This window comes from Panthera onca, chromosome C2, assembly GCF_046562875.1.
Source record: "Panthera onca isolate mPanOnc1 chromosome C2, mPanOnc1 haplotype 2, whole genome shotgun sequence".
NCBI lineage: Eukaryota > Metazoa > Chordata > Mammalia > Carnivora > Felidae > Panthera > Panthera onca.
This window is the reverse complement of record NC_138347.1, coordinates 31896849-31915031: the sequence shown is the minus strand read 5'-3', so window position 1 is coordinate 31915031 and position 18183 is coordinate 31896849. Positions and strand designations below refer to the sequence as shown.

At 35.8% G+C, this 18183-nt stretch overlaps 1 protein-coding gene across 8 annotated transcripts in view; it reads left to right on the top strand.

Annotated features, from left to right (window-relative positions):
• ROBO1 (roundabout guidance receptor 1) overlaps positions 1 to 14210 on the top strand; it is a 1123873-nt gene extending 1109663 nt beyond the window's left edge. For all 8 annotated transcript variants that reach the window (XM_078452893.2, XM_078452898.2, XM_078452894.2 and 5 more), the window contains 3 exons: positions 5363 to 5671; positions 11077 to 11273; positions 12521 to 14210. In XM_078452893.2, coding sequence (XP_078309019.1) covers positions 5363 to 5671; positions 11077 to 11273; positions 12521 to 12535 — 521 coding nt within the window. In that variant the 3' untranslated portion in view covers positions 12536 to 14210. The remainder of the gene's footprint in view (positions 1 to 5362; positions 5672 to 11076; positions 11274 to 12520) is intronic.
• Positions 14211 to 18183: the final 3973 nt, after the last annotated feature.

The window sequence follows — 18183 nt, the reverse complement described above, 5'->3', positions numbered from 1 at the left end:
AAATGGTTAAAGCCAAAACATTAATTTGAAATGTTATTTGGATTTTTCATTGTTTATTTCACAGAAGTGATTATGCAAAATTATCATGGATCTAAAGTCTTGTGGAAGCCAATAATTATTTTCCCAAAGTCATAAAAATAGATAAAATGAGGAGATATGACTAAAGTTATTTTTACAATTTTAGCTTTAACTTCCTTTCAGCATTTTGATAACCATCTGTCTCTTAGTTATGTTTATTGTACCAAAAAGTCTTGAGTTTAATTCTGGACACTTTCTGATTTGATGAAGAAAAAAATACCAAAATATGTGTGTTACTTTATGCATATCCCACAATACATATTGATTAAGTAAAATCAAGTAAATGCAAATACTTTTTTATGCATCAAATAAGAGAAATGCACATAGTCTTGTTAGCAGTGGCTATGACATGGAAACCAAAGTCATTTTCTCAGAAATTATTTTCTCAAAATACTATACTGCATTGTTTGAAGAAAAAATCATAGACTATTTCATGAAGAAACTCAGTGGCAGACACAATTTGTACAATTTATTAAGAAAGAGAAAGGGGAGGGGAAAAGAAAGAATTTAGAGTTGCCAATTGTTAAAATGTGCATTAAACAAGAGGCACATGGGTGGCTCAGTTGGTTAAGCATCAGTCTTTGGCTCGGGTCATAATCTTCCCGGTTTGTGGGTTCAAGACCCGCATCAGGCTCTGTGTTGACAGCTCAGAGCCTGGAGCCTGCTTCTGATTATGTGTCTCTCTCTCTCTCTCTCAAAAATAAACATTATTTTTTTTTAAATATGCATTAAACATATTCGTAAGACATGGAGGGTTTTTTTTTAATTTTTGTTTTTTGATGATTAAAATCTTAACTATGATGGATGAGTTTGATGACTATCAATAGAATTCCTTTGTTAACTATTTTCAGAATATAGTATAATATATCAGTCTTGAGTTTGTAGTGTCTTTACTTTGTAAAATATGCTTCAAATTATGTACTTGCTTCGTAGAACTTATGTAAACTATATATAGAAGGCTAAAGAGTGACTGTGTCTGAGCTGATGAAGAGTAGTTTACTATGATCCTTGTCTGTCAACAGCTATATTAGTTTCTAGGGCTGACATAACAAAGTGCTATAAGCCAGTGACTTAAATGATGAAAGTTTATTTTCTCACAACTTTGGAGACTAAAAGTCCAAGATCAAGGTGTCAACAAGGGTGGTTTCTTCTGAGGCCTCTCTCCTTGGCTTGTAGATGGCCATTGTCCCCTTGTGTATTTAGTCAGTCTTCCTTCAATCTCTGTGTGTGTCCTAATCTCCTCTTCTTATAAGGAAACCAGTTAGATTGAATTAAGACCCACCCCAAGGACCTCATTTTACTTTACCTCTTTAAAGATCCTGTCTCCAAATACAGTCTCGATCTGAGGCACAAGGGGTTAAGATTTAAACATGTGAATTTTGAGGGGACACAATTCAGCCTATAGTAGCCCTTGAGCCTCCTGATGGCACATGGCACTGTGACCGTACCTTACTCTGTATGTAAATACTACACCTCTTAGAGACCCAGGGAGTACTCAGTGCACAACAGAGTACTGTATGCTATAGTCACAATGACAGGCAGAATCTATTTACTTATTTCATATTTGCTGCGTACAGGTTTAACCCAGATGAAGGGTAGGATTAAAATATATGAATATTTATCAGTCAGAGTCTTTGCAAGTTAAAGCCAAGCATAAGTGCATTTCTAGGACCTTCTAATAGATTCTTCCCACCCCCTCTTTTCAACCCTTTCGATGCATTTACATACTTGATTTAAAAACCAAATCTACATTATTTCTCTAGCCCTACTTTTCATAAATTATAAATTCACCACCCTCTTTGGAATGATGTTATTTTGACTTGATTTATCATTAATTACAAGGTCTTGGGACTTTAAGCGGTTAAGTAAATAGAGTGTTTGATCTCCATAGCGAGTTAATGCTGGCAGAACTGTCTACATGCACATGCTTTGCATATTACTTTATATACATTATGTTGGTATTTGGAAAGTATTACAGAAAGAATGATGTTTATATGATTATATAAAGAGTCTGTACATACATATAACATGCCCATGATCCTGTTTGTTACTCTTGGTATGAACTGGGTGAAAGTACTATTTATCATTTTGTGAAACATGAAGTTGTTCATACTATAATAATCCCTGCTTTGACTCAATAATCATTTTATAATACCTGAAAATTTTTATTTGGTAACCGATTTGTATAAGAAGCAAAACCTGCAAGCATTTACCTCTCATTGTCAATTAGATACAGAAGCGATCATATATAGGAAGTTAGAACTCTTAAAATTACCATTGGGTTCTCTTCTCATTTTCTACCTGTGTCATAGAGCTTCTGGAAGTAGATTGTGTCTCGAGAGTCCTGTATTCCCAAGATTTTGTATGATCTTATAATAGTGGTAATCATTAGCTTTGGTATCTGAGGAGCCCAGACATTTTATGATTTGATGATAGTGGCAGTTACTTTGTGCCAGCTTGATAGTCTGTGTTTGCAATTTGGGGTTTAAATGTGTAGCAAGGAGATGGTGCAGAAATGAGCCTGCAGGCACTCACTCCATCTGCTGCCAGGTATGCTCTCAATTAGACTTTTCTCCTTCTTTCATTGCCAGTCCCAGGCTCAGTCTGAACATAGAACCACTCTGCCTTGGGTCTCTTGGCTTTGAGCCACTAAGGACAGTCGATTTTTTAGCTCTCTCTTTTTGGTTATTTTTGCTAAACAAGTAGCAGATGAGGGAGGACTCTCATGATGGTACCTTTTTTTTTTAAGTATCATTTTTTTTTTAAATCCATTAAAGTAGTGAAGAGGAAAATCAGTCACAATGGCACTGGTAATATATGTTGTAAGACAAAAAAAAATGTTATTTAGTAGAATCAGGAGAAAGTTAGTACATTGGCTTTTCTCTGGCCACCATTTTAGGTAATGTTTAGAGGCTATTTATATGAAACTAGGACATAATGAGCCATGAGAACTAACAACAACAACAAAATGCAGGTAAAAGATGGACAGACCACTTTTAATAATGGAGTCCTAAGTAAAATAGCTGGTAGGAAGATGGTACCTCAAAATTTCTGTTTTCAGAAACCAATACAGTGAATTCCAATGCCTTGTTTTAGCATGTAATGTCAAAATAATATTAGTTAAGAAAAAAGTTACTTTAGAGATAAAATTAATTCTTTTTAAAAAAATATGAGAATAAGAAACACTGATTGTGTCCTAGAACTCTTAATTTGCTATTATATTAAGAATTTCTAAGAATATTTTAATATTTCTAAGAATATTTTAATATTCAAGAATTTCTCATGCTGGCATATGTAAATGATAGTCAACAGAACATTGTTCAGTAATGGTAAAACATACGGAAACAACCTAAATATTCCTCTGTACAGATTGGCTAAATAAATAATGATATACTCATAAAAGAGAGGATTATACGAAGTTTTCAAAAAAAGAGGTAGAGCTGTATGTACACATAGGGAAATGTATACAACTACACAGGTGAAAAAAATGCAGTTCTCCTTATGTCAATAAGAGAGAAAGGCTACATATTTTCACGTGGTACTTTTTGCCACCACATAGGGGTGAGTAGACTGGCACTGTACCACCAAGATGTGGCCAATTTATATAGTCCCTGATGTGAATGATGCTCCATGGAATTATGCAACACAAATATGCCTGATTTGTGTGTCTAAATAATTTCTGGAATGATCTATACAAACATATGCAAACTGATTACTTCCACATAATCAATATTGAGTATTTGAAATGGAGATGGAGATATACGAGGGGTTGTACTTTCAAGTTCTTATGTACTTTTGATTTATTTGTAGAATGTAAATGCATATTTTTTGTTTAGAATGTTGATTTTTTTAATACTAAGCATTTAATACATGTTTTATAAACACTTTTTAGTTAATTTATTCTGTCATTTAGGTATTCCTCTTCAAATCTGAAAACATTACCATTTCTGAAGTCATGATTGAAAAAGCCATGCTGATAACTACCAAATCTCTGTATCTCTGGTCTTGACCTCTCTTGAAACTCAGATTCTATGTACAAAAACCTGTTGAACATCTCTATCTAGGTACTTCAAAGTCTCCTCCTTTTCACTTTTGTAAAACTGAACTCCTCCTCTTCCTCTGTGGGCCATCTCTTTCTCATCCCCTCCTTCCTTATCTTCAGTGAAGTTTCTGTCATCCACCTAGTCAACTATGGTGAAAATCGTAAATGTCATTTTAGATTCTGTCCTGTCCCTTCCCTGCTAGATTCCATTGATCATTAAATGATATTGATTTTTCTTTCTTAACCTTTCTCAAATACATTTCTTCATCTGAACAGCCACCAATGCAGTTACATCCTCTATCATTACTTACCTGAGCTATTACAAATTGGATTCAAACCTTTCCATGCTAAAGGCAGAACAACCTAAAACTAGAATCTCTTCATATTCTTCTAACTTTCCAACTATTATTAGGATATCTATTTCTGTTCCCTAAAATGTACATGGGGGCAAAGGTAGCACCCCTTAAAGAATGTAAATTTTCTACATATCAAATTTTTACCTACTTGTATTGTTAGGTATGTCTATAAGACTTTGAATTATATAAAAATGTGTGCATAAAGTGTGTATAAAGTGATAGGTAGATGAAATTAACTTACATTTATACCAGAGATTAGCTGGTTTAAAACCTCTGGGTGCAGATACAAAGTGCAGCAATCCCATCAATGGATGGTAGATTATAAATACAAAATAGAATGTAATAATATAAAGAATACTGAACCAGAAATTAAGAATCTAAGGGTATTGGTCCTAGCTCTGATCACATCTAGATTTGAGGTTGAAAACTTAAGGTCTGTGTGTTCAAGTTACCCTTTTTACAGAATGAGAAGGGATATAGGCTAGATTAGAGATGGCAAATACGTCTCAACTCAAGTGCCAACCTCAATCAATTTGAAGTGGTTGTCTGAAGAGTAAGGGTATGCATTTGGGACCAGGAACATTTCGCTGAAATCAATTAAGAAGGTCTGTCATGGTTGGGGGAGAGAGAGTTTGAGCACATATGCCCATATTAGCTATCCCAAGACTAGGTAATCTTTAAGTCCCAGCTCTATGATTCACTATTTTTGTGCCATATAACAACGAGGATAGATTGAAATTGTTGATCTTCTTGTTCCTTTGTTGCCTTCAAATGTTCCAGTTCATTTAAGATGTATTACCTCACAATTTTGTGTGAATCCAATGGTAATACTAACATTTAAGTGTAAGTGGTAGACTTTTACAGTATTTTAAATTTTTCTTTCTAGATCTTCCACCTCCTCCGGTGCCACCACCTGCTATAAAGTCACCCACTGTCCAATCCAAGGCACAGCTGGAGGTACGACCTGTAATGGCACCCAAACTACCTTCTATAGAAGCAAGAACAGACAGATCATCAGATAGAAAAGTAGGCAGCTACAAGGGGAGAGAAGTATTGGATGGAAGACAAGTTGCAGATATGAGAACAAATCCAGGTGATACCAGAGAAGCACAGGAACAGCAAAATGATGGGAAAGGACGAGGAAACAAGGCAGCAAAACGTGACCTTCCACCAGCAAAGACTCATCTCATCCAAGGTACCGATTTATTCATACAACAAATAAATATAGATTGAACATATATTTTGTAAGTTACACTGTTAGGTTCTCGTGAGCCATATGAAAATGGATAAGATTTAGAAATTTGGTCTCTAATGGAGGAGACAAGCATGTACTCAAATAATTTTAATATAATTAAATTAAATTTGTAACATTATATAAGACTTCCTTGGAGAGGTGTCATTTGAATTGGGTTTTAAGGGAAAGCATGATTTCAACAGGTTAAACAGGGAGAAGGGGATAGCAGATAAAGGAAATAAATGGAGAAAAAACATGTAAGTGTAAAAACCTATGTTTGGGGAACTTTAATTTCCAGTTTGACCACAGAATAGGTTGCTTCGGGCCTGGCACAGATAATGAAAGATAAAACTAGAGAGGTGGTTGGGCCAGATTGGCAAGGCTGGGAATATGACTCTAGACTGTGAGGTTTATGATATAATCAGTGGTGAGCCAGCAAAGAATTTTGAGCAAGAAATGACAGAATCAGATTTTTAGAAAAAGAATTGGCAGCACTCGATAGTGAAGGAAGAGACTGGAATCTAGTAGATGAAAGTATCAGGTCACTGTAAAATATCTAGGTATAAAATAGGAAAACACTGAATTAAAATAGGTATGTGGGGAAATCAAGGAGAGAACAGCCTCCACTGGCATGTCAGAGATAGAGCCAGTAGGAATTGGTGACTAATCGAAAGTAGAAAAATAGACTGAAACTATGGAGTAAAGCAGAAGTTACTCAAATGTTAATTAGATGGCCCTGCTGACTAGTGGAATATAATTGTACTAACCAATGTAAGAAAAAACAGAAAAGATTTCTAAGGGAAAATATTTTCAATGTTGAATGGATTAAGGTGTTGACAAGAACACAGATATGAAGAAAATCAATAAGACTTTAGACAACTGAGTTTAAAGATCAGGGGGAAAGGTTGTGAGTAGAGAGTGGATTTTAGAAACAGCAACACAGAGTAAAATTGTGTGAATTACAAAGGCTAAATTATCAACAGTGATATATCGGTTAAAGCTGAGCAATCAATTCTCTGGGAGGAAAGCAGAGCAAAATCCTAATTTGTGCCCATTTACATACTTCTGTTGGGTAGTTACTCCCAAGACAGCTGGTTTCAAGCTGCTAATATGAAGTCAGTGAATGTGGAGTTGGGAAGACTTGGTTACTCTTCTTTTGCTGAGAACGTGTGAGCCAGTTTCAATGCACCAATAATCAGCAGTGATTATATTTAAAGACTAGGCACAAGAATGACTTTCTATAGTGGAAACTAAGATGGATCCACCCAGAGATATAAAATAATCAAGATCTCTAAGCCAGAGAAAATAGTGTCCTAGAAAGAATGGAGGAGGAAATTTTAAGACAGGAAGAAATCTAAAATGCCACACAGAACTGAAAGTTGGATGTCAACAGGAGGTGGGGGATGGGGAGAGAATGCCTAAGGATTTTGCAATATGTTATTTGTGGGTGGTATTAGAACTGTTTTTAGTAGAGTAGTCAGAATAGATGCCAGACTCTAAGGAGTTGTAAAGTAAATGGACATTGTGAAAGGAGGTGATGAGCCCTTTTCAGAAGGCTGGGAAGAGAAGAGGTTGGGAACAAGTTTGCCAGGAAGGCAGAATTTGTAGAAATGCTTTAGGATAGTGTATTTGAGCATTATTAGATACTAAGGAAAAGAAACCATTTAGGAGAAAGAAATATAATAAAGGGAAGATTGGTCATAGTCAGAAAAGAGTGGTAGGGTAATGAATCTGAGAAGCCTGTACAACTACTGCTGTATTTTAATAGATATGTTGTGATAAAATTAGACATCAAACTCTCATTCTTTTTATTATGGGCACCTGGTCATTAGCAATGTCCTTTCAAAATGGGAGTCAGTTTCACTCTCTTATGTGGCAGGAAGCCTGAACTCCTAATCTAGGCATGTACTCAGCAACAAAGTGATGAGTGGGGGTGGACACCCCCACTATATGAGCACAAAGTACTTGGTGTTATTACCACAATCCAAAGTTTGAAAAACTTAGCTTGCTTGTTATCAGTTAAGCAAAATGTGATCTGACTCTGACTCTTTGATCTATTCTATACTCCAAGTAGTGACTTACAAATACAATGTCATGACATAAATTATGAAGTTTATATGTGGCCTGAAAGTATAAACCAATTTGCTGCTACAAGTAAGCTTCCTCCAAAGCAGGTGGGATTTTTCAGGGAAAAAAAAAAACAACTTACAAACCTGGAAAGATATTGGTGTATACAGAATTAGAACAAAGAGATGGAATTATTTTATCAATCTTTAGACTTTTAATAAGTTGTCCTTTGTGTTATAAAAATATTTCTAACTAAAGAACTATTGCTGGAACTATTAATCTAGAAACAAGGGACCCTATTTCATGGAGAGCACTGAGTTACACTGACCAGATTATTATTTTATGTCTTGCTTTCCCAAATTCTGATTTGAACCATAACTCTGTGTATATGTGTCATTAAATGATTGTTTCTATGCATTGCTATAATTTTCACCTTCATAATTCAGTTGACATTATTTAAAATGAAAGAGGCACCCTGATTTACATGTGTAATGAATGGTCATTTTTTAATTAAAGAGAGTGGTCTTCTAGACTTGAATGACTGATTGTTTTGCTGACATTTACCTCAATTAGTTCAATTTATTTCTACATATATCAAACATCCACTGTGGTATAAAGCATTGTACTGGTCTTGAGATTTATGTGTAAGTATGAACCTTGACCTCAAGAAGCTTACAGTCAGAGTTGGAGACAGGTTATCTGTAGATTCACAGACAAATTCATATTTGGTATAACGTTTATGATGCTGTGATACTTGAGAGTCCAGAGAAGGGACAGTTAGCCCAGTCTTGTGGGGACGTGAGGTAGAAAACGACTTCTTGATCTTTCCTGGTGGAAATAACACATAAGCTGAGTGACCGGGGTGGGTGGAGTTTTACTTGAGTAAGAAGAGTGAATAGATTGTTCTGGCAGAGAAACTCAGCATGAAAAGCTTTGAGGTACATTAAGAAGATTATAAATTCAGTGTGACTAAATAGTAAATGTGGTCAAAGAGGAAGCTCTTGAGGTAAATGTAAGTTTAAGTCATAGAGTGCCTGTAGTTCCTATAAGAAGGCAGCTGAGTGAATATGTTTTAGAGAGGAATAGCTCAAGGCACAGAGATCTATTGGAAGATATCTGCAACACCTGGACAAGAGATGTGGCGAATATAAACCAGGCGATAGGAACAGAGATGAGTGAGTGGGAAAATTCAACATTAACATTTTTTTGTGTTAAAAGTCAGGCTCACCTGTGTACATTTGAATGTGTGGAAAAGGTACATTGAAAGAGTGCCGGAAGGTTGTTGGAAGGCAGGGAACACTCTAAAATAATTTCAGTTTTCTGTGTTTGTTTTCTTAATAATTAGTGTTGTCATTAACTATATTAGAGAATCCAGAAGAGAAGAAAGGAGTGGACATGATGAAGTCAATGTTAGACATAGTGAGTTTGAGGGACGCTTAAGAGGAAGTATTCAACATAATTCAAAAATTGGAAATATAAATTAATGATTTATCATAATAAAATAGTAATTAAATCCACTCATTCACTCAAAACTATTTATCAATGACCTGTTATATGTCAAGTTGAGAGTATATCAAAACACAAAACCCAGAGAAATACCTGCCCCCGTGACAGTTACATTCTAGAAAAGGTTACAATTTGTGAGAATGGATGAAATTACCCAGAGTGAGTGGGAGAAAAATGTATATGTATACACTAGGGTAAAAGTAGAAATTTGCAGGGCATCAACATGTATGAGGCACTCTATAGGAAGAGCCCACAGAAAACTGTCCAGGAAGGAAGAGAACTAGAAGCTGGGAATAGTGATGTTTAAATTGATAGTGGTTTCCAGATGAAGGCAGCGAGAAGTCCAGAGACATAAGGGCTGAAACATGATTAGCATTTTCAAAGTCAACAGTGAGTTTTCTCTTTCATAGTGGTAATGTGGGCATGCATAGATTTCAGTGCGATCCAGAGTAAATGGGAGTTGCATCTACCACTATTGAGTCTAAATTCAAGAAGCTTTGTTGAGCATTAAGGACAGAAAGAAGCTATTGTTTCATGTAGAGCACAGGCTTAACAGGAAAGTTTTTAGCAAAAGACAGATTTTATATTGTAGATTGACAAAAATTACAGTCAATGGAGAGAAGAAGATTGGTAAAACAGGGACAGAAGATGCAGGTCACAGGAGTGCAAGTGCTATGAGGCAAGGATGCAGGAACAGTGTTCTTCATGGACTGTGAGACCCCAGCAAGTCAGAACCTGGATGATGGGTAGAAGTTGTAATGAGTAGAATGGATGGAGAAAGGTGCCATCAAGGAGGACTAAACAGGTGACATTAGTAGAGTGGTTGACCTTCCCAGGAAGAGAATGTTTTGTGCAAAGGTCAGGGAGTATTGACTTCGAACTGGTGCTAGTTGGGATAAGAGGCAAACCTTCCTCATTCTACTGGAGAGAGCTTGTGTGGAAACCTCAGGGGAAATCAGATTGCATTCAGGCAGCGTGGACAGTAGAAGCATTTGGAGGGGGAGGGGAAATGAATATAGAAGAGTTGGTTTTTCATGTGTTTGGTGTCCAAAGAGTGGAGGGAACAGGCTTTAGAGAGAAGTGAGCAACTGGTGGAGGCATCAATACAAGCAGCACCAAATTTAAAGCAGTAAGAAGATAGAAATTCAGAAGATGGTGTTTAATTAGAGTGGCTTGTGTTTTGAGCTAGCAATGTGGCAAACTTCTGAGATTCAAGGTTCCACAATGTAAATACAATGTTAAGATGGAGGCTGTCTGGAAAGTGAACCTGGGCTTGATTCTGTTTTGGTAGTTTGAGGAAACTGGGCTTTGTTTTTATCAGTGCCTGAAAATGATCTTTCATAATTTGCATAGAGATTTCATTATCTCCTCTGTTTTTACAGCAACACTAGGGGCTCCTCTGGGTATACATATTATTAATACTTTTTTTAGAAAAGTGGAAACTAAGGCCTAAAATAATTGGATATCACATAGTGAAGGAGAGAACTGGAAGCTCTGTCTGATTCTAGGTTTGGTTTACCTCTTTTAATGAATTTGGTCCCAAGTGAGTTTGAGGTAGTCAGGAGCTTGTGAGTGAAACCAACCTGAATGCCAACCACTACCAGGAAGACAAGACTTGTTATTTTCATTTTCATGACAATGCTGCTTTTCAATTATTGTTATAAAATATCCTCACTTACTCCTCAAAAACACTGGTGCTTCCCCATTCAAAATTACAGACATAAGTGATGATACATTATACAATGAAAATGCATAATGGTGTTCATATGCACTTACTATATTTCATTACACAGAGGATATTCTACCTTACTGTAGACCTACTTTTCCAACATCAAACAATCCCAGAGATCCTAGTTCTTCAAGCTCAATGTCATCAAGAGGATCAGGAAGCAGACAAAGAGAACAAGCAAATGTAGGTCGAAGAAATATTGCAGAAATGCAGGTTCTTGGAGGATATGAAAGAGGAGAAGATAATAATGAAGAATTAGAGGTATCTATAATTTTCTCCAAGTTTCTCAGCATTATGCTAGTTATTAAATCAGCCTCAAATTTAGAAATATGTATCAGGCCACAGAAATGTTTCTGTTTTACCACAAATGCCAATGTTAGTGATACCAGAGACTAAACTTCTGTGAATTTAATGATTTTCTTGAAATGCATTCCAATGTTTTAAATGGTGATAATGGTTTCTTTTTGGATCTAGAGGTCATGTTCATCTGCAGATATTCATATAAGAAGTTTATATGGCAAACATGTTGCTAGGAAATAAGAACTATTTCTCTAGATAATATATTGTGTAGTACTGTATTGTAGTAGGTTGTAAAAACCAGTAAGGTGACAGAGTTATAAGGATGTAAATGAGAGTGCTTAGCCTGTGTTATCTGCCGCCCTAGTAATCACTGGGGTTAATCTAACTGATTGGACCAACTATCTTCCACCTTAATTCTTCTGCCAATGAGAACATGATCCTTGACATTAACCTTCCCAGAAGAGAACACTCTTTGAGTCAAATATATACTCCTTTGTTGGAATTTATAGATAGCAATACAAGATAGAATTGGCAGTAAGTCAAAACAAACCAACTTTTAAGACCATGTTTCCTCCATTTAATAATAATAATAAACAAGTTGAGGACAAATTTCTCTTCTTACAAATATATTTAAACCCAAGTAGATTGTTAAATGAACGTTCATCTTAAACTTTTAAGAATAGAAGATGAAAAATTTTAAAGCATAATATCTAATTGAATTTCCTATAATACCCAAAACATTTTGATTTTGAATTTTGGAATAAGAAGATTTTCTTCTTGCAGTTGTTGTGATGAGAAGCTGTTTTATAAGTTGTGCTTGTCTTTTTAAGGAGAAGAACTTTTCTGGGGGACAAAAAGTTACCAAAAATAACTCTAATACTTAAACCAATAAAATTTGAGCTATAATGTTGAGTTGGGGACGGGGTAAGTAGAGAAATCCACCTTCTGCTGCCCCTCTCGCTCCTGCCCCACATACCCCAATACTGCAACATTCTGTAGAACACAGTTTGGTGCTTGTAGAGAACTACTGGATCTTCTATCAAAACCAGCTATAAAGACAAATGAAATTAGTTGCCATGAGCACTTTTTAACATATGCCAGGGAGTGAAGGAAGAAACGCAAATTATAAGGATAAAAACATATACATCCATATAAATATAAGACTATAAGACTGATTTTGAAATTTACCAAAAACTTATCTCTTACAGGAAACTGAAAGCTGAAGACAACCAGAGAGGCTTGTGCGATCCAATGTGAAAAGTATCTCTCAAGATGCCTCTTGTCTGATGACACATGACGCCAGATACAATGTTCAGTGCAATCAGAGTGTAAAAATTGTCATTTTTATTCCTCTTATTGGAATACCATTTTTAAAAATTTTATTGGAGTTTTATTGTTGTTGTTTGATCCTTATCCCTATGAAGAACTTCCCTATTCCCCTCGCTGTTGGAACAAACCATTACACTTTACTTCTAGCAAGGGAAGTACTTGACTTCTTGCTTCAGTCATCAGCCAGCAAGAGAGAACAAAACAGTTCGTTTGCATTTTGCCCCTGAGATATGGCATTGCACTGCTTCTATATCAAGCCAATTTTATAGCAAAGTATTGATCAAAGATACAAAATTGACTAATCAACCTCATGGCAAGGGCTCTCAAGATATAATCTTTCTATAACCAACTGCTACTGCAAATTAAAACATATTTCATTTTCACATGATTTTAAAGTCAGTCTTTCATACCACCCTCTGCTGGGAGAAAATAAAATAGAATACATGCAGAACAACCACAAGTCAATTTGAATGGGGTAGAAACATTGTAAATATATACTCTTTGCAACCCCTGGTGGTACTTTATTTTGTCTTCATTTCAATCATGGAAGTATATTCTTACTGGAAATATACTTTTGGATAAGTAGGGATAAGCCAGTTGGATCTCTGGTTGTCTAGTCATTGTCATAAGTAAGCCTAGCAAAAAACCTTGTTCTATTTTTCAATCGAATGCAATTATTAATGCATATTACAAACCAATGGATGTTTTTAATGACCAATTGAATAAGGACATCCCTATCTTAACTGGCCTAAATTTCTTCTGGTAGTGTCAGTTCAACTTTCAGAAGTGCCACTTAAGGAAGTTTGATTTTTGTTTTTGTAATGCACTGTTTTTAATCTTTTTTTTTTTTTTTTTTTTTTTGGTTTTAAAAGCACAATCACTAAACTTTATTTGTAAACCATTGTAACTATTAACCTTTTTTGTCTTATTGAAAAAAGTGTTGAGAAGCGTTTTTAACCTGTTTTGTTAATGCTCTATGTTTGTATTTGGAATATTTGAATGATGACAGGTGGTGAAGTAACGTGCATACTTTATTGTGGGCCATGAACCCAATGGTTCTTACTTTTCCTGGACCTAAAGAAAAAAAAAAAGGTTTAAGTTTGTTGTGGCCAATGTTGAAACTTATAAGATTTTCTTATAAGCTCAAAGAGAGGCATTACTTGCTTTGAATTGCCAAATGATGCCCTCTGACTGTAGATTTTTATGATCCTTTTTTGTCGTTATATGAATTTCATTGACTTGATAATTGGTGCTATTTGAAGAAAAAAATGTACATTTATTCATACACAGGTATCAGGCCTGACCCCACTGGAAAACAAAGCCAAACAAAACTGAACCACACAGAAAAAGCTGGTGTTCACCAAAAACTAAATGTGTTCACTTAGATAATTTGAAAGTTACATAGAAAGGGTGTGCAGTACTAAGGGAACAATCCATGTGATTAATGTTTTCATTATGTTCATGTAAGAAACCTCTTATTTTTAGCCATAATTTTGCATACTGAAAACCAATAATCAGAAAAGTAATTTTGTCACATTATTTATTAAAAATGTTCTCAAATACATCATTCTTTCTTGTGTTGATTTCTTTTGTTTTTTCATTGTGTGATCAAATTTATTCCATTTAGTCACAAAGTTGTGCTGTCTTAACATTTCACCACTGTATTATCAGATGAATAAAAATTCTGTTTTCTGAACAACGAGGCTTTACTTATAAGGAAAAATTCTCTGTTTACTCCATGGAAATTAAGGCTGTAAGATCAATCAAGACCTAAAAGGCATTTGGTCATAAAATAGCATTTTAATATTAAGGATGTACTAAAATGTTTTTTATGTGTATCTGAATTTCAATTAACCTATTTCTGAAATAGTTAGGATTCAACTATGATACATCTAATTTATAAAGTTTGAGCCACTTCTGTCCCATCAATAAGAAAATTATATTATCCAGAATATTTATTAGTAATTATCTGCTTTCTTGTTTAAAAGTTCGTGTGAAATTTTAACAATTCTATACCTGCCATATACTGGGTTGAACATTATTGCTCATTAGATTAAGGTCAGAATATTCAAGTATTCAACTTTGAATGGATGAGATGAGCAAGAGAATCTAGTGAAGGTTCTTTCCCTGTGATATATCTTTATATGGTTAAACTTTGTGTTGATCATAATTTACAAAACTGGGAAAATTTTGAAAAAAAAGAAGGTAGATATTATTTTGAAGTTTAATTTTACAAAAGTGATATAATCACCAGCATCTGCTTAGATCCATAGGTCAAGAAGTCAGTTTCCAAGCTATTTCAAGGGGAACATTGGAGAGACATGCTTAACGGCCTAATTTTTCTCTCCCCTTGTGAGGTGACTATAAGCTAGTTTCTATTTATATCATGTGATATACATATAAATTATGTGAATCTGGGGGCCTGTGTTTGAGTCCCAGTTTTGTCATGAGCTGTATTTCCTTGGACGTGTTACTTAACCTCAGAATCTCAGGTACTTCACCTGTAAATTCAATAATGCCTACCTCATGGAGCAATTGTCATGATTCAGTGAGTTAATGTATGTGACGACATAGACTCTGTAACTGCCCCGAACAACATAAGATATTGTGTTCATAGACTGAAATTCATTGCACCCATTCTATCCTCACTTTTCACACATAGTTTGGTCCTACAAACTTGCAAAGAGTTAAAAACATATCAAAGTATAAATGTAGTGCAAGGATGGGGGTGGTTCCATTTCCAGTGAGTAAAATACACTGTGAAATTCCTAACCATGGAATAAATTATTGGTGTTTTTGTTTGTTTCCTTGCTCTTGAATTCCTGAGGGCCACACAATGGGTGGTGATGTGACATTTTCAGCACATATTTCAGAGTTCAGGTGCAATGTCACTTGAGTTTTAAATAACACTGTTTGGGCTGCTGTTCTGCTTAGTGGCAGAAAAATATCATCTTTATTCTGGATGAACTCAATTGTATCTGACTTTCTTGGTCATTTCAGATATAAAGTCCAGATTTTCTCTTCCTTGCCCTCTCTATAGGGTAGCATCTAAATTCCCAAGGCTGTATTCTTTTGTAGAAAGTGTGTGTGTGTGTGTGTGTGTGTGTGTGTGTGTGTGCATGCGCATGTGTTGGCGGGGGCGGGGGGCGGTGTTGGCAGTAGAAGCTTTCAACAATTTTGCTCTTGTCCAAGTTTCCAATGGTCTCCGTTTATCATAACTTTTATGCGGCATCTTCCTTTTCCCTACCTTGATATCCCTTATTCATAGTCACTCTCCTGATATTTTTAAACCCTTTGATGTAGGTTGGGTGTAGGGAGCAGCGAATGGGGCTTTCATACGCTCTTCCATGCCATGCTGGGGTTCTGGAGACTTGGGTATGAGGACCCTTCCTTAGGCCTGACAAGATGCTACTATCTTTAATTGCTTACCATGGAGGCTGTGTGCATCTGCGGGTTGGGGGAGGGGGTGGCGGCTACTTTTGAAATGTAAAGGAAGTTGGCCTTGGTCCTAGATCCAGACCACCTATTCTTGAATCCTGCTTCCACAAATTATTAGCTGTAGCCATGGGAAGATTAGTGAATCTGCCTTAATCATTGAATGGTATTAAGAATGCCTACTTTACAAGGTTGTTTGGATTAAATGAATTGATATGCGTAAAGTACATGGTAAATGCTCAGGTATTTATGGGCCATACCTCCTCCTTCTCTGATTCAGAACTAGAAAGTGCTGCCGAGGTTGCTCTTGCAGACTCCTAAAACTCTACGTGATCAGAGGTGAGAGGGCACAAGAATCAGAAACCTCAGTGACACGTTCGCTGTATCTAATTCTCTCACTTCATGTTTAATTCTGTCTTCCCAGTGAGATAGAGGAGGAGAAGGAGAAGAGAACAAGAGGAAAAAGGGGGGAAGAGACAGACTAGCATGTATATTGCATGCATGCCAAGTCTTTGGTTTGCAAGACCTTAGCTCTTGCAACTGAGCCTTCATTCTGCTATAGATTTCAAAAATCTGTTTTGAAACCCCAAAGGGAGTGTTGAATTGCTTTTCTATGGTAACCATTCCTTTGCATTTCTCTGGAAACCATCTGAGGGCAGCGTACAGAGAAAGCTCTCTCATCTGCTGGAAGTGGGAAGTGGGATGGTATGGTAGGAAATAGTCCGTAGCAGGTGCAATGTCTGTTAATATTAAAATATACAATCTTGCTACAAAAAAAGATATAATTAGACATTAAAAAAAGAGGTTATTCTTCAAATGGAAATATCTTTTCTCAAATTCTAGTTTTCTCAGCTTATTTCAAGAGAATATAGCAGACATTTAAAAGGGAAAAAAAAAAAACAACAACAGGGATTTGTCACCAGACCAAACTAAATATTGAGCAAGAGAGTATAAAGATTACTTTAGTGTTAACAAGTTTGGTTTTTTTCAGATGTTTATTTTTTTGAGAGGGGAAGGGGGCGAGAGAGAGGGAGACAGAGGATCCGAAGCAGGCTCTGCTCTGAGAGCAGAGCCTGACATGGGTCTTGAACCCACGAACCGTGAGATCATGACCTGAGTCGAAGTCGGACAGTTAACCAACTGAGCTGCACAGGTGCCCCAATGTTAAGTTTTAAGATTTCTTTTTTTTTAGAAAAATATGGGCATTGACTTTTTTCTTTTCATGAAGGAGTCTGTAACAGGACTTCCAACCAAAAGCCTTAAGGACCTCCTGTTTTTAGATCCCTAAATTTGGTTCCTATTTTGGTATTGATGCTCAAGATTTTTTCCCATGTATGAATACACTCCAACTGCAAAGTCCAGTGTCCATTTGTTAAGGTGAGATCTTGTCTGTAACACACCAAGTGACTGCCTTCCCTACCACAAATGTGTCATTTTCATCAGCGTTTTTATAAAATGACAAAACAAGAAAATATTCAGATAACCCTGCAAAGACAAGGACTACCACGCCAAAACTGAGCTGTTGTTTGCTTAGCACTCAAGTGTTCCTGCTGTAAGGTGCTCAGTTCAGTGGCTTAAACAATTTACTACACGATGAACAAAAATGTAGACTATATGGAAATGGAATGTAAGAAATTCAGATCTTGAACTTAGAAATAAAAGAATTTACTCATATGAGGAATACAAATGCATTGTTATTATGAGTTAGCAAGATGGTTTTTAACCAAATTGTCAACCTTTTTTTAGATGTGTGAGGGTGTCTGAGAAAACAAATGTGGCTTTATTTTTCAAAAAGTAGATAATCTTTTATTTTTAAAATTTCTTGTTGTTGTTAAGAACAAAGTAGACTAATTAACATTGGGGGTGTTAATAGTTTAGCAAGTTACATTCTTTGTCTTTCTCTTTCCCTTATTCCCTGTTGTGAATGCTAGTGAGAGGGAGAACAACAAATGAGTATTTAAAAAATATGTCAAAGATACTTATTCTCTGGAGGCCCTAAGCCTATGTTTCTCAAAGTAATGTCCATGAAAATATCTGTCTTCTGGTTATAAATGTAGATTCCTGATTCCTGTCCTGTTCCCACTCAATCAGAATCCTGGAAAGCAAG